The sequence below is a fragment of the Phocoena phocoena genome, chromosome 4 (assembly GCF_963924675.1).
Source record: "Phocoena phocoena chromosome 4, mPhoPho1.1, whole genome shotgun sequence".
NCBI lineage: Eukaryota > Metazoa > Chordata > Mammalia > Artiodactyla > Phocoenidae > Phocoena > Phocoena phocoena.
In genome coordinates this window covers 32,223,914-32,243,157 of record NC_089222.1, presented here as the reverse complement: position 1 = coordinate 32,243,157, position 19,244 = coordinate 32,223,914, and the positions used below count along the sequence as shown (strand labels likewise).

The following is a 19,244-nucleotide window of genomic DNA, read 5'->3' as shown; positions in this document are numbered from 1 at the left end:
CTTTTAGCCAACTCTGTCCACGAACTCCCTCCCCGGCCTGCTAGCAAGTCAAAGGCGCTCGATTCAACGAAGGCTTCGGCAGGTCCGACGAGAAAGGAGTAGTTTACCTCCTCTCCATCTTGGGGAGCAGGACAAAGGAGTGACCCAAACACACCCCTAACAGCCCAGCACTAGGTCCCGCGCCCGCTGCAGACCCAACCCCAGCCCCTTGCCCTGCTCTCGCCCAAAGCTCCGGGTCAGACCCCGCGCTCCAGACTAAGAGCTGGCCTGGCCGAGCCGCACGCCTCGCCCGCGCGCTGCTGACTCAACCCAGGGAAGTGAAACCTCTCGGTTTTTCCGACCTGTTGTCGTCGGGCGCCCGCGTCCTGCCCCGCCCACCAACCAAGGACCCGCCCCGCCTAAAGTTGTCCTGGATTGCGCCCGCGGGAAGCGTCGGCGTGACTCCCCGGGGTGCGGCCAGAGGGCTCGGGCAACGCCTTCCCAAAGAGCGGCCCCCGCCTCCGCAGCCAGGAAAATCAAGACCCCGCGCGGCGGCTACAGCGGCGACCGGACATGCTCACTGGCGCGGGTCGGGCCCTCAGCCCCGGCAGGAAGCGCCCGCGCTAGGCGGTTCCCCGTGCTGCCAGCTGGAGTCGGGCGGAGCCGGCGCTCCAGCGCAGGGTGGCTCTGCCAGTCCCCGCGCGCCTGGGCGGCCGCACACGTATCCAAGCGTCACGTCCGCGCGCGCCCCCGGGGCTTGCGTCAGCTGCCGCTCCAGGAGCGAGTGGGCCGTGGTTCTGCGCACCGCTAGGCTTCGGGGCTGCGACGCCTCCGGGAGGAGGAGTCTGGGGGCGCGGAGGGGTGTTCGGAGCGCCGGGGACCGCGGAGATCGTCAGCGCGGTTCGGCCCCCCCGCCTGCCCGGCGCCGACCGCCTCCGCTGCTCGGTCCCGGGCTGGGCGCGGTGGCGTTGCCCAGGAGCCCGCCGCCCGCGGGGCGCGCACCGCCTTGACCCCGGCGGCCCCGCGGCAGGCAGGCGCCCGCAGTTCCATGGTTGGTTCGGAACGCGATGAGCCGCCCGTCCTCCACCGGCCCCAGCGCTAACAAACCCTGCAGCAAGCAGCCGCCGCCGCAGCCCCAGCACGCTCAGTCCCCGACTGCGCCCCCGGCCGCCGCCACCATCTCGGCTGCGGGCCCCGGCTCGTCCGCGGTGCCCGCCGCGGCGGCGGTGATCTCGGGCCCCGGCGGCGGCGGGGCTGGCCCGGTGTCCCCGCAGCACCACGAGCTGACCTCGCTCTTCGAGTGCCCGGTCTGCTTTGACTATGTCCTGCCCCCCATCCTGCAGTGCCAGGCCGGGCACTTGGTGTGTAACCAATGCCGCCAGAAGTTGAGCTGCTGCCCGACGTGCAGGGGCGCCCTGACGCCCAGCATCAGGAACCTGGCTATGGAGAAGGTGGCCTCTGCAGTCCTGTTTCCCTGCAAGGTAAGCCCAGGTGCCAGCCGCGCACCTCCACCCGGCGACGTCCCGGAACTCCTGTGTCCTCCAGCCCACTCTCAGGCGCTGAGAGGCAGGTGGCATCTCTCTTATTAAAAAAAAAAAAAAAAAATGTTTACACCTTGTCTACGCTCCCCCATGCCCACCTGTCCACTTTGAGAGTAGCTCTGGGCTGACAGCTGCCCGATCACTGACCCCAGCCTAATTGGCACGCGATCGTTGTTAGAACACTTCACGCTCTCCCCACCCGGAGCCTGCGTACTCTGCAGACGTGTACTGAGGCTGGGTAGAGCTGGGCCGCCCAAGTAAAACTTGGACCGGGAAGCTGACTATCTTTGGGGGATTGGGGCGGGGGGGAAGGGCGAACCAAACGCACCCTTTACCAGCGCTGGGCTTGGAAGAATTGCTACTGTATTCCTCCTGCACCCCGCGCCTGCTTTCAGCGCACCCCTGACACGTGGGAGCCCTCGGGAGGGTAGCTAAAAAAAGGGTGCCTACAGCCTGTTTTCCTCCAGCAACAAGAGAAACCTGTAAGCCACGCCTTTCCCTCTCCCAGGCTTCCAAGAACTGGGGAGTTGTGTTTTTTCACTAAGTGGGGTGAAAGCAAGAGTTGATGGGAATTTAACAGGAAGGGCACGCAGGAGCTGTTGTTACAGTTCTTTAAAGCCCATCACTTTATTTTTTATTTAGTTAAAAAATTATCGATGATCTTGCCAAAAAAAGCACATCACTGAGACAAGAAGTCAGGTGGAAGAGCAAGTTGTCGCACCTCCTTTCCCACCAATGTTAGGTTTAGTATGCATCTGCATAGGGTTTTTTCTAACCATATATACATGTGCTCTTCCGCAGCTGAATATAGAATCGTAGATGTCAGTGTCAGAAAGGTTTATATATGCACACATAAGTTTTTCTCCAAAAATGGCTTCTGCAACTTGCTGTCTTAAATTCGTTTCATCACACGTATTTTTCTATGTCTGCAACCTAGCTCTACCTCCTTGTATTTTAAATGACCGCCTAATATTGCATTGTGTGGTCATATTGTAGCATCTGTTTACCTACATCTGTCATTTAAAAATCTTCAGGAGCAGTTTCAGAGACATACCTCTCTATGTTACCTTATTATAACCTAGAATTTTACCATAAAGTTCACTCTCTGAACTTAGAAATAATGTCATTAATACTTCTGTGTTTTTTTGTAAAAGTAACTACTGTCTCTTGGGCCATTTAGGCTGTCTTGCGTTTCTCCTTGCTGCTGCTTACTTTTATAGGGCAAGAGCTTATTTTTAAATTAAAAATAGTCCACCAGAGAATTGAAGCTTGGGACTCAAGTCAGTAAAATGAGTGATTTAATTTGGTCTGTGCCCTACCACAAATCAGGTTTAAAATAGCATATTCAAATAAGGGTTTGAAGCCGTGTCTGGGCTATGGGTTTTCAGTCAACCTTAATAAATGACTCCGCTTTCAACTACTCCTCATGTAATGCTTACTAATTCACCCAGCCCAGTAGTAGGTTGTTATAAAATTTAGACAAAATAGTTCCAAAATTTTCTTAGGGTCATGAAGAAGGTGGCAGCCTAGTGATCAAGAGAAGGTTTGGCGATAGGTGACGTAAGAGTGGATATTTGAGGTTTGAGATATTTTGTGGGGCTTGGATGAGGAGGTGGTAGATGCCCCACAGGGTTTCTGGGGAGCCGTCTTCTCAGCCTTTCACTTTCCCCCAAACCTTCAGTGGCTGATAAAAGAAATTATTTTAGATGAATTGCAGGTCACAAATGAGCATTGGACATCAGTCAGCTATCCCTAATTTATTTTTAAAAAGCAGTATCATAAAAGCATTATGTTGCTCCCTAGAGAAAGGGAAAGGGACAGTTACAACATGCTGTCTGAAGTATGAAGTTTCACTTTCAGGATCCAAGATTCTGGTTCCTGTTGAAGCATGTGTGCTTTCCTAGTGTGAAGTCTCTCTTGAAGAAGAGTTCTCTTGGGAATCAAGGGTATCCAGCGTTTCTGTACATGTCAGTGATTTTTAAAGTTCCCATTCTGTAAGACTGCACTTGGACAAAGCCATCGCTTTGCAAGCTGAAATGAGACAGGGTCAGCCATCACCCTGCAGACCAGGAACCGAGCTTAGAAAGTGGCCTGGGGGCTCACTTTTGTGCGAATGCATATGTGTGAGATTTGTAGAGCTGGAGTGTGCATGCCTCAACTCTGGGTGATCAGTAATCCAGACTGTCGACAGGGCAGCTCAGCCAGCTAGTTTGGATCAACCAAACTTGGCTGGATACAGAGGCTCAGCAAGCAACTGCGATAATGTTTGTTGGGGAGGCCGAGAGCAATAGGGAATGGTGAGGCCTGTGGCAGACTTCAGCAAACTAGGTCTGCCTAGCAAGCCCTATGCTTCACACTTGCCCCTGCAAATCATAGGGACTGCCTTGTCACTTGTTCCTACCTGCTCTGAGTTTCTCTCATGGGCTGGCTCGTGGGAGAAAACGGATGTTGGGTAAAATACCAGAAGCCAGGTCTCAGGAGTTGCCTAGCACTGCCACTGTTTGCCTGCAAGACCACCTCTGGGGGCCTTGATGTCCTCATCTGTAATGAGGAGATTGGACTGTTCAACTTCTGAGGACCTGTAGCTTCCAGAATTCCATGAAAAGAAGGGAGGCTCTGTGGAATGCTTGTTGGATGCCCTTTGCGTGCCACCTCCTTTGCGCAGGTCATCTTTTATGAGTTTGCTTTTCTTTTTCGCAGGTGAGGAAACAAGCGCCTATAGAGAGGTTAAGTGTTAAGTGACTTGTCGAGATCACACAGTGGACCAGCCCATAAACCTACATTCGGAAGGCACACATCCTTTGTACTACTCACTATGTAGGGATTTGGAATGTGAGCTTATACTCCAAGGCTCCAAAGCATAACTTGAGGTTGACACCAGTAACAAAATCATCCGACTAGATGAGTTCACCAGATGGACACATCCCGATGAGACAACATAGATGCTGACTCGAAAATTCATTGACAGGAATGTTGTAGGGCTTGTTGGGTGAGAAGATCCGGCGGCGGGGTGGCAGGGAGAGGAGGGAGGGAACCGCCGACAAACCTAATATTTGGGGGGATTTCAACCCAGCTCTGAACTGCTTGTGCTTCAGTCGCCCCCAAAATGGATGAGTTGCCAAATAGCTTCCTTATGTAGGCGTGGGGTCACATAATTAAAGGCTAGAGTCCTGCCAGCACCTTTGATAGAGGGCACCATATGCACTATTAGCTCAGGTCTCCTTTTAAAAAAAGGATCTCTATCAGAGTATGGCTGTCTGCCACCTGTGGTATTTTTAGTCCATTCTATGGCCTGTGCCACACCTGAGAAGTTTAGGCATCCTATCCCCTTATCTCAAACCCACCGCCACCTCCGGGGAGCGTGGGTGTAGGGGGAGAAGTGAAGGTTGACACATCAGTGCCCCCCACTCAACAGTGTATTTTAATATCAGCCAAGTATTTCTCTTCGCAGCCGTGGGAAATGCTCAACCATCTCAGCCCACTTACACTGTGAGACGTTTTCTTTCCACTTTTTCTTTGGCTGCTCTGAAAGTTTCTAGCAGCATTATCACCAAATAATTACGGAACTGGAAAGCCTCTGTCAGATTAAGTCTTCCCTGCAGTTGGATTGTGACAGTGTTGTTAGTGTCGCTCAAAAAAAAAAGTCAAATTAGATAATCCAGCTGAAAGTTAAAAGCTCCTCAGTGTGGACTCACCTAGTCAGGTAGGGACAAATTGTAAATACCAGCAGGGACAGGTAATGCGAGGGACAGAGGCATCTGACGCGTGACCTCAGGTTCGGGTGACGTCAGGGGCAGCGGGGGTGGTTGGGAGTTGGACCACACATGCCACCTTCAAAGAGGGCAACTTTTGCCTGAGTCTGGCTGGTTGGCAGGGATGGGAATGTGGATGCAGCCATGCCAGACCTTTGGATTTTTTCAAGAAAAGCCAGAAATCTGGATTTTTTGAATGTTACATATCTCAATTTGGGCTTCCCTGGTGGCGCAGTGGTTAAGAATCCGCCTGCCGATGCAAGCGACACGGGTTCGAGCCCTGGTCCGGGAAGATCCCACATGCCGCGGAGCAACTAAGCCCGTGCGCCACAACTACAGAGCCTGCGTGCTAGAGCCCGCGAGTCACCACTACTGAGCCCGTGTGCCACAACTACTGAAGCCCGCGCGCCTAGAGCCCATGCTCCGCAGCAAGAGAAGCCACCACAATGAGAAGCCCGCACACCGCAACGAAGAGTAGCCCTCACTCGCCGCAACTAAAGAAAGCCTGCACGCAGCAACGAAGACCCAGCGCAGCCATAAATAAATAAATTTTTTTTTAAATCTCAATTTTTTTTTTTTTTTTTAACATTGGCCAAATTCAAATGTAAAGCCAGTACTTGCAGGCCCAACCAACCACGTCCGCAGACCAAATTCCAGCTGCCAGTGTGCAACCTCTGACCTGGTTCTCTTCTAGAAAGCATCCATTGAGCCTGGAAGTTCTCATTTAACTCTGAGCATGCGTGAACTTTGAAACTCTGATAGGCCCCAACTGTTACAGCTTATTCCCTTTTCATCTTTGTTTTGCCCAGAGAGAATGCCAACCTTCTGGCCTTTGGGAGACCTGAACTGTTGTCCCATTGACTAGATGTTTGACTTTGTACAAGGCACCTGAGTGCCTTTAGGAGAAGGAGTTGAACTAAATGATTATACCAAGGATCTTTTTTTGCCCTAAAATTTGGGAATCTAGCGAGCTGTCCAAGGGAAAAGGGCACTACGCAGGAGACAGGACTGGGTTCTCATCCTGGCTTTCTGTGACCTCAGTCCAGTCACTACTTCCTTGAACCTTTTTGTTCATCAGTTTAAAAGAACGGAGATAACCCCTAGCTGGTGGGCGCTCTCAGATCAGAAGTGCTGGAGAGGGCTTCTGCTTCACCAAATCAGATGGAAGATGGGTGGGATCACAGTGGTTGCTAGGTGATGGGTGATCAGTCACCTAAATTCTGAGGGTATAAGCTGATTTGCCAAAACAATTTCAAAGATCTCTTCTGAGCCTCAGTAATTCCCCTAAGACAAAATCCTTTACTTTGGAAATCGTCCCTGCCGTCCTCACTCCTGGCTGAAGTTGACCAGGTTGCCTCCTAAAAGCCTGTGCTGGCAGGCACTGGGGTCCATGTGCATTTCTGGTGAGGCTCAAGATTTTCAAGAACAAAGTTGACAGCTTTTGAATATAAAATCAAGAACAGAAGCCCCAACTAGGAAAGAGTACCAAAGTTTAATGCTGATTCTACACAGAGTTGGCCAAAGATTTTTCACAGGTCGTCACCGCCTGGAACTAGACTAAATCATTGTTACTTAAAGGTGATCTTTAGTACAAGCAGAGCCAAAAGGTACAGCAGGTCTGACGTATAAAGTCCCCAGCCTAGGAATGGATTAGAGTTGCCCTTTTTTTTTGAAGCCGCATATAAAGTGCTGTATACAAATGACTACAGTAAGACCTCAGTGTAAAATGTCTTAAGAGCCAGACTTGTACATCTGATGAAATTTGTGAACTGTGACATTTCTCATTCCCACCCGTAAGGTCCTCCTCACTCCTTGAAAGGGGCACATAGTCGGTACACATTTGCCAGAGTGAACACCAGCCTTCAGAGCCATTGTGTGTTGCTGGTGAGTCACACAGAAAGGCTTCCTGAGCAAATGTGGTTTTTTGGGGTTCTTTTTAAATTTTTAAAAAAATTATTTTATTTTACTTTTTAAAAAAAAAATAAATTTATTTTTGGCTGTGTTGGGTCTTCGTTTCTGTGCGAGGGCTTTCTCTAGTTGTGGCGAGCGGGGGCCACTCTTCATCGCGGTGCACCTCTCACTGTCGCGGCCTCTCTTGTTGCGGAGCACAGGCTCCAGACGCGCAGGCTCAGTAGTTGTGGCTCACGGGCCCAGTTGCTCCGCGGCATGTGGGATCCTCCCAGACCAGGGCTCGAACCCGTGTCCCCTGCACTGGCAGGCAGACTCTCAACCACCAGGGAAGTCCGCAAATGTGTTTTTATATTAAACCTGAGTGTACTTTCTGATGCTTGTGAGAGATACAGAAAATACCCTAGCAGAATTTCATCAACTTTGCCCCACGTGTGCATCTTTCTCCATTCGTTTCTTAAAAATTGGGAAGCTGTCATTCTCATTTCCAGTTGGGTAAAGACTTTATTGTAATGAATTTTACACTGTACAGTGTCTGTGAGTAAAAGGTTATCCCCTTCCCAGTTTTCAGCCACAGACAGTGTCGAGATGGATGGAAGGTAACCTGTGTTAAATGTGTGGACCTGGGCCCTGTTTTATAACTTTCAATCAATAAAGGTAGTGTCTTTGGCTCACTCCTTCTTCCCCAGGCTACCTCTTACTCTGGTTGGTTTTTTGGGGTTTTTTTTTTTTTTTTTTTTTTGCGGTATGCGGGCCTCTCACTGTTGTGGCCTCTCCCGTTGCGGAGCACAGGCTCCGGACGCACAGGCTCAGCGGCCATGGCCATGGCCCAGCCGCTCCGCGGCACGTGGGATCTTCCCAGACCGGGGCACGAACCCGCGTCCCCTGCATCGGCAGGCGGACTCTCAACCACTGCGCCACCAGGGAAGCCCATGATCATTATTTTTAATGTAGGACATATGGGAGATTTCAATTTGATATTATTTTCCGTAATCCCCACCACCTAGAATAGCCACTGCACCATTTTTGCATAGGTCCTTGCAAACTTACCGCTACATCAAAATATACAAACAACGAAAAACAAGTCAGGTGGGAAATCCACATACTATTTCATAACCTGGTTTTTCATCTAACACATTGTGACTGCTTTTCCACACTGATAAATATTCCTTAAGATCCTGTTTAATGGCTGCATAGCATTGCAGTTCCATAACTCTGGAATGTTATGGAATGTAATGTTGATATGAATGTATCAGTTATTTAATCAAACTCCCGTTTGTGGTCATTTAAATCATTCTGTTTTCTTACTGTGTTTAAAAAAGAAAAGAAAGAAAAGTACTGCTATAACTGAAGCCCTGTGCATAAGAAAATAATTATTTCCTAATGATAAATTCCTAGATGTTGAATGATAGGGCCAAAGGGTAGGTGCAGAAATCAGAAGCTATTGCTCATACAGCCAAATTGCCTTCTCATGTAGAATCATTTACAATCAAGTGCCCACTTCTCTCCAGCGTCACCAGCAATGGGTGTTATCCTTTTGCTTTTTTTAATGCTGCTGCCTGCTTTTTCTCCCTCATGTAACATCAGGCGAGAGTTGGCCCCTCCTGATGACCCACTGACTTTTCATCAGACCCACCCCTGCCTTGGAATCCCCTGCAGCCCCAAGCCCTCTCTTCCTACAAACCATCTGCCTAGCCAGCCATCGCCCCACCCCTCCCACCCCATCCTTCTGAAACTCTGAGTCTAACTCTGGAGATAGATGTGCCAACAGAGCCCTTCTGAAGTAGTAGGAGCAAAGGAGTCTGGAGGCCTCCCTCAGTGGTGGTGTTGGAGCTGCATTAAAAAGGATGAGCAGGACTTCCCTGCTGGCGCAGTGGTTAAGAATCTGCCTGCCAATGCAGGGGACATGGGTTCGAGCCCTGGTCCGGGAAGATCCCACATGCCGGGGAACAACTAAGCCTGTGCGCCACAACTACTGAGCCCATGTGCCACAACTACTGAAGCCCGTGCACCTAGAGCCAGTGCTGTGCAACAAGAGAAGCCGCCGCAATGAGAAGCCTGAGTACCGCAACGAAGAGTAGCCCCCGCTCACCGCAACTAGAGAAAGCCCGCGCGCAGCAACGAAGACCCAACGCAGCCAAAAATAAATTAAAATGTTTTTAAAAATTAAAATAAAAAGGATGAGTAGCAGCATGCCCACAGAGAAGGAAGGGATGGAAGATCCTGATGGGGCTGTATGGAAGGCCAGTGCTTGTAGAAAATGTTGTTTACCTGGTCCGAGCCAGGTGCATTATCTCATGTTATCCTCCTAATTACTTTGTAAAGGAAGTAGGACACGGTTAGCATGCCCCCTAAGAGATCTGCCCAAAGTTTGTTTGTTTGGGGAGCAGAAACTCCAGAATGTGCCTTATAATTACACATAACCTCCTGCCCTTTCTGCTACCAACTCCACCAGCTGAGGAACAGGGATCCCAGCCTCACGTAGTGGCTTTTGGAGGGATGGCAGTAGTGGTACCAGAAGGGGCCTTTTATTTAACTGGGCATACAGAATGCCCAGTTAAATTTGAGTTTCAAATAATTTTTTGATATAAGTATAACCCAAATATTGTCTGTAACGTACTGAGCTGCGTGTATCTTTATTTGCTACATCTGGCAACCCTGCCACTTCAGCCTTCTTGTGAATTCAGTTGCATTCACTGAGAAAAACGTCCAGAGGGATCGTGGCGCCGTTTGAAGGGTGGGCAGGGCAGTGAACGTGATCATGCAGGTGGGAGCTTGGCGGGAAGGGTGTACTGAGAAAGTCTGGACAAGGCCCATAACGCCTCTCACTCCAGCTCCTCCTTTACGGTGCTTTTGTTTGCTTGAACAGAGACTCTGAAGGGACCTTACGAAACTGGTTCTCCAAGCCACTGTGAGGTTGCCTGCTAGCTCGAGCTATGGTCAGATGAGAGGTATATTTGGTCAAAAGTCAACTTTTGTTTAACATTTCCAAGATTAAAAAGAACCCCCTGCCAGCCCAAGGAGTCTTTGTAAGGCCAAACGCACACACACCCCTCCCCAAGAGAGGATGTTCTCAGATGACTGCAATAATAAGATGCCAGACTCTTCCATCAAGTCACCTTGAGTAAGAAAACTCTGCCCCATGAGGCTCGTTGACTTTTTCGTAGGCAAAAAGGAGGAATTTTTGAGCCTAAGATGTGAATTAGCATTGCCTTCTCCGGAAGAAAGTTTTATAAAGTTAAATGTATTTTCTTCGCCTCACCGCTGTTTGACAGCTCAAGTACTGAGTGACACTGTCTTCTCTGTGAAACTGTTACTGCACTATGGGTAGATAGTTATGTCTTTGCACTACCTCATAGCAGAGGTGAGGAATATACCGTTTGAGTTAAGTGAAAATCCGATGAAGTCCTTAGAGGAAGGATGCTAGACAAGACAGATGCAGGGTGAGTATGATTATTATAATAAAGAAGAGATGTCACTTTCTCCTGTTACCCACGTCTGAAATTCTCCACTGGTAATAACAGCTAAGGGCTGAGTAGTAGGTAGCTTTATGGACCCACTCAGAGGTGACTTGGTAGGTAGGTAGGCTCAATCCAAGTTTACACAGGACACTGGGTACTTGAGTTCTAATCACACCCACTCCACCAGTGGTTGTAAACACATTTTAAGCAAGAGGGACATATAGCCATCAAAACGACAAAAGCATCGTGTCTCCCCATCTATGTGAGGTTTCAGAAAAGCTATAAACACCCCACCACCACCCCTGGCACAAATAGTTTATGTAAATAAGGTGATAATGTGATATGCAGTGGATATTCTTATCTAATCTATAGTCCATATTCAAATTTCAGTGGTTGCCCCAGCAATGCCCTTTGTAGCAATTTTGGTTTCCCAGTCCAGGGTCAGACATTGCATTTGGCTGTCAGTGTGCATTCTGTGATGACGACGGCTTATTTAGATGGAAAGAAAGTGCACTTTGCTTTTGCTTACGCTTACTCCAAGACAAGGTCGTTTCTTGGATTTAATTCAAAAGTTTATAAGCATCAGCAGCACAATATATGTTGTACTTTGTTTCTCTTGAGCCATTCTCGTTTGAGGCGCTGGCAGACACTTTGCGAATACATTTCACCGTTTCCTAGGAGGTAAGCAGGGGAGGCGAGGCGGTTACCTCACAGTCCCCAGGAGGGACCTGCTTCTGTGCACGGCGCCTCCAGGGTCACAGACTGTTGACTGTGGGAGTCCAGCAAATCGTTCTTGAATCGCATGGACTCAGATTTGATTAAATAGGTGAGAAGACTTACAGGATCCATGACCTTAACTGGCATGCAAGCTAAGAATTCTGTTTATATACCCATTCCATAAATATAATATACCTGCGTTTCTTAGGTAAATAACAGGTGTCTAGTGTTTGACTACGTTTCTGACACACCTCGTCGTGTGTATTTGGGTGTCAAGGTGTCTGTATGCCAAAAAGGGAAAAAAACCTTGTCTAAATTCCAGCCTAAGTAAAACAACCTTCTAACCCCACGTCCAGAAAACAATTGGCACTATTTACTGCTCTCTGCAAAGACATCAGAATGAGGCACCGGGTCACATGTTGCCCTTTTCATGGCAGAACGTGTTTGCACAAGACTCTTGAGCCATCGGAACGTGCAGAGTTTCTAAAAGAGAAGTCAGAAATGTTATTTCAACATCGCTTTGTTTCTCACTCTGCTGGGCCGTCTCCCCCATGCCACACACATTCTTCTTTAGCTTTGGGCTCCTGTGTGTGTCCGTGTCTCCCCTAACCTCCCGTTAAAGAGGTTCACTTAAAGCACATCCCACTCAGCCCCGGAAGAGACGAGCAGATACTTGCCGGTGGAGAAATCTCATTTATAACCGTGGATGTGTCCCAGGCTGCGGACAGCCCTCTGCGAAGCAGCCCAGGTGCTTTATCTCAGGAACAAGTGTGTGCAGTGAAGAAGCGGGCGTCTCAAGGAAAGCGGGCATCCTTTGAACCCTCCCCTTGGGTGGGCAGGCCCCAGCCAGACTGAGAGAAGGGAAGCCTCAGGACTTTCTTGCCAGAGGCCAGGGAAGGCTGGGAGGGCCTAATTACTGGTTACTTGTTTGTGAGGTACCGCCACCTCATTCCTTAGGGTGGGCTGCTTTCAGGGCTGTTTTTTCTCCTTGCCACCCAAGGAAGAAGTTCGTATTCGAACCTGCTTCCAGAAGCAGTGTATCTGTGGACGCTGGGTGTTGTGTGTGTGTTCCGTGGAGGGTACGGGGCATCAAGGCAGATGGAAATTGTCTTTTTCTCAAGAGTGGTTCTTAGACTGTCTGACTCCTAAGCTGTCGTGTGCCGAAAAAGAGCAGCAGAGGACCCGGAAACACAGGGCTCTGACCCTGGTGTGGCCACCAGTGCCGACGTGGCCAGGATGAGTCAGTCAGTCTGTGAAACGGGTGGAACCAGCGCCCCAGGCTCCCTCCACGCTGCACAAGCCATCAAGGTCTAGTGGTGCGTCAGAGCTGGCGTTCCTGAGCTGCCCTGGGTAGCGCCCGCCGGCTGGGCCGGTGACCAGCCCCACCCGCGTCCTGGTGTGGCCCCTCCTCGCGGCTGCGAGCGTGGCTGCCCCGCCGGGCTCTGTCACTCATTGAAGATCAGTGGCTCTCAACTGGGGTGATACTGCCGCCCAGGAGACGTTTGGCCAGGCCTGGTGACATTTCTGGTTGTCAGAACGTGGTGGGTGGGGAGATGCTCTGGCATCTAGTGGGCAGAGGCCAGGGATGCTGCTAAACATCCTCCAGTGCACAGCCCCCCAAACCCAGACGTATCTGCTCTTTGTCAATAGTGCTGCTGTAGAGAAACCCGGAAAATAAACTAAACTGTCAGTGATGTCCCTGACGGAGCCTGGGCCCTCCTCCTCATTTAGGTTTTATCCCCACTGTTTGCTCCACTAACCCTCTGCTAGAACTGGATGGACCTGCACCATCCACAGTCCGCTTCATCCACAGTGAGGCTTCCCATCCGCCCTCTTCCTCAGCCTCTCCCCACTTTGAAATCACCTATCACCGCCCCCCACCCCGTCTTCCTTTGCATAGTTACCTGCTTTTCTGATGTATTTGAGCTGTTTATTGTTGCATGATGTGGCCCCTCTGACAGCAAACACCACAGGGGGCGGGATCTGCGCCACAGAGGTTGGCAGCCCTTAGAAATCCTTGGAGCTTGTCGAGAAAACACAAGCCCAGGGACCAGTGCCGTTTGGGTTTGCTCCTCAGTGGCACCTAGACCATTTTATAGACAGTCTCGGGGAATTCACAGACCCTGAAGCCTGCCCTCTGATCCCTGGAGGAGTGCCCCTAATGCAGGTGACAAGAACGTCATTCCAGAACAATGGCGAGACTGTCACAAGTATGAAGTGTGGCACAAGTATGTACGTGTGTGTGTGAGTGCACACACGTTGAAAGTTTAGATCTTTCCTTTTGAGAGATCACCTCTAATCTAGTCGTCCTAACAGTGGTGCCAGTGGTCATGAAGACACACCCTCACCCATGATGGAAAAGAGAAGGAGTAGATCGGCATTAACGTTCAGCTTGTTTACGAAAAGCAGAGTAAGCACATTAACACTTTAAAATTGTATTTATTTAAGTTAATAGAGGCCGTAGCAAGATCTTTTCTCATAAGGTCACTGTCCACACAGATGCTAAGTAACGCCTGGTCTATTCGTGTAATCTGGGGAGGTCCCCTGTTCTCTGTATTTGGGTCGAAGGAAGAGTGTGTGACTTGTAAGGCAAACCAATAATTCAGAATATAAATATTCCTACTTGAGTGACGCAAGGAAAAGTTCTAAAATGATTGCTAGGTGATAGATATTTGTTGTACGTTTGACTTCGTGAACCTGGAGTGGTTTGGGGCTTTGGGCTGGGGAAGAGGGGCAGGTGGTACTTTGCTGTACACTCTGTGCCAGAGTTCATCTCATTCCTGGAATTATTCCTAGGCAGCTGTGGTAAACAGCCAATGCTGAAAGGTCTTCAGAACCAAATATTGAGGGCTTGTTTCAGCCAGGGAATCTGCCAGGCTCTGGGCCAATTCTTGCTATTTTTATTGTGTGGATGTGTGTTTTTAAACACCCGGCAGAAGTGCCTCACCCATCACTCACAGAAAACCATCAGAAGGCTCTGTATTCCGAGCCTCACCCTAGATTTAAAACACAGTTAATAGAGGTGTGTCTTTTAGGGCCTTACACTATTAGGAACACAAACTATAAATATATATGGATAAATAAATTTGTTTCTCCTGATTAAGTTTCTTATACCTGTGCTTTTAAAATTAGTCTGTGGTTTTTGGTTTTGTTTTGTTTTTTGCGGTACACGGGCCTCTCACTGTTGTGGCCTCTCCCGTTGCGGAGCACAGGCTCTGGACGCGCAGCCTCAGCGGCCATGGCTCACGGGCCCAGCCGCTCCGCGGCATGTGGGATCTTCCCGGACCGGGGCACGAACCCGCGTCCCCTGCATCAGCAGGCGGACTCTCAACCACTGCGCCACCAGGGAAGCCCTAGTCTGTGGTTTTAAAAGATGAACACACAATTCCTACGGGCAAAGTAAGTAACCGGTCAACTACTTCTGCCAATTTCTACTGAAGACCGTTATAATTCACTTTAGGTACAGAGGAGGAAGGAGCTGCATCTCTCTCTTTAAGCCACCCTCTTCTTCCGTATTAGGGGAGACTCATCTCCCTAAGGGTGGTAGCTGCCTTCTCTGCTCTGTATCCACTCAGTGACTATAGCTTAGGGTCTTGTAAGGAGAAGATGCTCAGTGTCTGCTTATTGCTAGTGATGAATTCGGCTGTAAAGGTGAGAATGTGACCTATTTACAGTTTATAAGGGGTTTATTCCCTAAAGCAGGGTAGGGAGAAGCAAAAACAGCTGTGGGGTTTGGTTTTGTGTTTTTAGCATTGGACATAGCATCTTAGAAAAATGACATGGGGCACTAACCTGGCCGTCCAGTGGCTAGGACTTGGCTCTTTCACTGATGTGGTCCTGGGTTCAGTCCCTGGTTGGGGAACTAAGATCCTGCAAGCTGCCTGGCATGGCCAAAAAAAAAAAAGAAGAAAAATGACGTGGCCCTTCACTCATCTGGTGTCTTCATGTCTCAACAGGGGGCAGGGGAATCCAAGTGGGGGAACCCAGATGGCATACCTGCCACCCTGGGCTCGAGGGGGATGAAGCTAACTTCTGGTTTCCCCTGAAAAGTCCATTCAGGTTTCCTCATCCTTGACAAAACAACAGCGTAGTACTCTGGGCAAGTGTCTACTTGTGAGCTGATTCTCCATCCGGTATCTGGGAATTAACATGGTCATTCTTATGAAGGTTGGGTATAGAAATCTAATTCCTTTTGGCGTGGTCTTGTCTCGTGATGGATGTGATTTATCCATCAGGAATGTCATCCTGAGTGCAGGGAGAAAAAGGTTTTGTTCCCACCCTATTAAGGCAGCGTTGGAGGGAGAGGCTGTCAGAAAACTCATCTAGGACGAGCGGCCACTCCAGGACCCACTTTAGTTCCCCTTCTTACCGGGCCTGTCACGAGGACCTGACCCACCGGGTCATGAAGAGATGTGCAGTGCACGTGGACTTGAGGAAGGGGTCTGGGGAAAGTCCAGCGGGCTCTCTTCTGCCCTGGGCTGGTCACTCCAGCAGCAAGCGCAGGGAACCACAGGGCAGCCTTCCCACAGGCTGCCTGCCGGTCACAATTTGAGCCAGGAAGAAGTGGACAGGGACAATGGAGGGGAATTATACTCTCTGCAAAATTGTCTGTAGGGGAAAACTAGTCTGGAGATAACATATATTCCTTATCCTACCCCTAAGCAATTCTAAATTCTTTTTAAAAATTCTTTAAATTCACAGAAAATAAGGAAAAGGCCAGATTTTCTAGGGCTGGCTTCACAATTTCGTTTGAGACATTTATAGTAAGAGCACTTGAGTTCTCATGTTTTTAAGTGTTGGAACAGGGGCAGGAATGCAGTTCATTCCTGGTTCGGGATGTGCCCCTGATTTTATGCACGGCAGTACTGAGGATGAATAGGCACTGAGACTCTGAAGTCTTCGAGGTTTAACTCCTCGTGAGCAAAAGTAGTTGAAATAAGAATGCAGTTTAAGTCTTGGAAACCTGAGCGGGTGAAGGCTCTTGGAGGTTTGGCCCCATAGAGGTTGAGGAGGCCCGATGTCTCACTCTGACTCTTTCTGTCCCCGCAGTACGCCACCACGGGCTGTTCCCTGACCCTACACCACACGGAGAAGCCGGAGCACGAAGACATCTGTGAATACCGCCCCTACTCTTGCCCTTGTCCCGGTGCTTCCTGCAAGTGGCAGGGGTCCCTGGAAGCCGTGATGTCCCATCTCATGCACGCCCACAAGAGCATCACCACCCTTCAGGGAGAAGACATCGTCTTCCTGGCCACAGACATTAACCTGCCGGGGGCTGTGGACTGGGTGATGATGCAGTCGTGTTTTGGCCATCACTTCATGCTGGTGCTGGAGAAACAAGAGAAGTACGAGGGCCACCAGCAGTTCTTCGCCATCGTTCTGCTCATCGGCACCCGCAAGCAGGCTGAGAACTTCGCCTACAGACTGGAATTGAACGGGAACCGGAGGAGACTGACCTGGGAGGCCACGCCCCGGTCCATCCACGACGGCGTGTCCTCGGCCATCATGAACAGCGACTGCCTGGTGTTCGACACAGCCATAGCACATCTTTTCGCAGATAATGGGAACCTTGGAATCAATGTGACTATTTCTACGTGTTGTCCGTGATGTACTGAAATGATTTGGATGTAGTGCTCTATGGTTAATAAAGGTTTTTATAGATGTTTTATTCACTGTGTCTTCACAAGTCAAGACCCACAGTTACCCCGTGTTCTGTGTGAACGGCAGCTTCCCATCTGGCATCGGCTCAAGAAAGTTCATTAAACTGGGATGGAGGAGGTTGGCCTGTTAGTCATTTGGAGGCCGCTCTGTGACCTAAAATCAACTTTATTATTCAATTTCATTTACTTCCTGAACAGCACCTGACAGGTTGTTCGGGCTCCTCTAGACCCGTATGTTAGGAATCGGAGGCTCTTTCCTGCCTGCCTCCCTGCATTGGTCCCTGCAAGCTGACAAAAGCACAGTGACTGTCAGCAGATTCCTTAAGTTTACTTTTATCTTGTGTTTAAGGGGGTGTGAATCGTTTCAATGCAATTTAAACAGTGTTTCTCAAACCAGATGGCTAACCAATGTGCATAGAATCACCTGGAGGGCTCACCTGAAACATGCAGTCTGGGGAGCCTGCGAATTTAACAATCTCATCAGGGGATTCTTTCCAACAGTAAAGTTTGAGAATTAATGGGTTAAATTGTGGGAAAGGGTCCAGATTTTAAAGGTGCTTTAAGATTGCCCTCTGCTGATACTGTTTGTCTTTCTACTATTTCATCCACACACACCCCCCACCACAAAATTAAAACTAGAACTACAGACCCCCATGAACACAGTCCTGAGATCTGGTCACTGTCTCGTGTTTGGGGTGGATTGCCTAGGAAAGCAAGTCAGATGGCTTTTGATGGCTCTCACGTAGTTTTTGCTCGTCACCAGTACAGAAGACCTGTTTACACGTGGCTTCCTTCAGTGGCCCTCCTCGACTTAGATGGTGGGAAAGACTAGATGAGTAGAGTTGGAAACGCTTTATAACCAGTGTCATCTGCTTGCTGTTTAAAGGAATGTGTTGGGTTTGTTTTTGCCACGTTCACTTTAGTTTTTTAATAAATATTTTTCAAAAATGAATATCCCGCTTCATCTTCTGAGTGGAATAATGCATATTTATTGGGTACCTACTAGGTGCAGGTGCCGTGAAGCTTCACCCCTGCCCTGGGCTTGGAGCTCTCACTGTTGCCACGTGAAGAAACCGTCATTCGTCCAAGATCATGGCACGGATTGGTGCCACCACTGGGGTCCAAACTCACTTCTCTGAACCACAGAGTGTCATTGGTGCGGCAGGTCTCCTCCTTGGAGCGGTTCTTTCTGCCTGACAGTGCCAGAGCCTGTGGAAGGAGAGTATTTCTCCTGCTTTACAGGATCAGAAGGAAGAGGCTTGGCTAGAGCTGATGTCCAGAGTACTGGGTTCGAAGCCAGGGTGACCCAGTCCCTACGTCCCAACCCTAAACCCTCAGAGGAATTCACAATATTAGCCCTGAATGCCTGGTGAGGATTGACCGCTTACCTTGGTGGCCCGATGGCATTAGAGAAGCACCAGGTGGGAATGATGGCTTTAGAGTTGTTTTGTTTTTTAGATGAGACTGAGTTTTTAGCCAGGAAAAGAGTTTTGGCAGTTAAGGAATTGCTAAAGCAACTTGTCTCCAAGGCTATTCTTCATATAAAGGTGAAAACCAGTGCCATGAATAAAAGAACGTGCTTCTCACATGTTTAGTAAATGAATGAAAACCACAATCCTTGTCACCAAGAAAGTCACATTTCAAGCCAGTACATAGAGGGATGCCTGGAGGTGAAACTAGAATCCAGGAGCAGGTGGACTTTGACCCTCGGGGGGCAGAGCTGGTCCAGAGATGGCAGTCTAGTGCACATATGACACCCAGGCAATGTGTTTTGTACATAAACTAGCCTAGCTTGTCGTCATCCTGTGGTGTCCATAGCTCACTCTTCTTGTTATACGTGATGGAGGAAATCAGGACCAATTGGTCAATGAGGTACCAAAGGGTAAAACTATAATCAAAGACTGTAATGGAGCAGACAGTGGAATCAAACTATTCCGAAAGCATAAAATGTTAGATTATCAGCCTCAAGAGGTAAAGGGATGGGGCCAGCAGTCATACAGCGCATTAGTGGCAGCGCAGATTGTAGAATTCAGACTTCCTGGACTCCCCATTCAAACACGTTTCCAGAACTTAACAAATGAAAATACAGTTGTAGGCAACAAAACGGAACTTTCACTTTCCATAGTTTTCTAGCTCTCTTTAATCTGTCACTGGAAATCTGTAAACTTAACTTTTACTCTCTGACTTTTTTTTTTTAACGTAAGCATTTTCTGCCATAAAACAAAC

The 19,244-nt window shown here is 49.2% G+C and overlaps 1 protein-coding gene across 1 annotated transcript; it reads left to right on the top strand.

Moving 5' to 3' along the window:
- Nucleotides 1-744: 744 nt before the first annotated feature.
- On the top strand, nt 745-17,026 carry SIAH2 (siah E3 ubiquitin protein ligase 2). The gene is made up of 2 exons (XM_065876513.1): nt 745-1,460; nt 16,408-17,026. Exons 1-2 carry the CDS (start codon nt 1,047-1,049, stop codon nt 16,963-16,965), a joined length of 972 nt encoding a protein of 323 aa, XP_065732585.1. The 5' UTR covers nt 745-1,046; the 3' UTR covers nt 16,966-17,026.
- Nucleotides 17,027-19,244: the final 2,218 nt, after the last annotated feature.

Coding starts and splice junctions, on each gene's coding strand:
- SIAH2 (XM_065876513.1), top strand. CDS start 1,047: ATGAGCCGCCCGTCCTCCACCGGCCCCAGCGCTAACAAACCCTGCAGC. Junction 1,461..16,407: donor CAGTCCTGTTTCCCTGCAAG/GTAAGCCCAGGT, acceptor CTGTCCCCGCAG/TACGCCACCACGGGCTGTTC.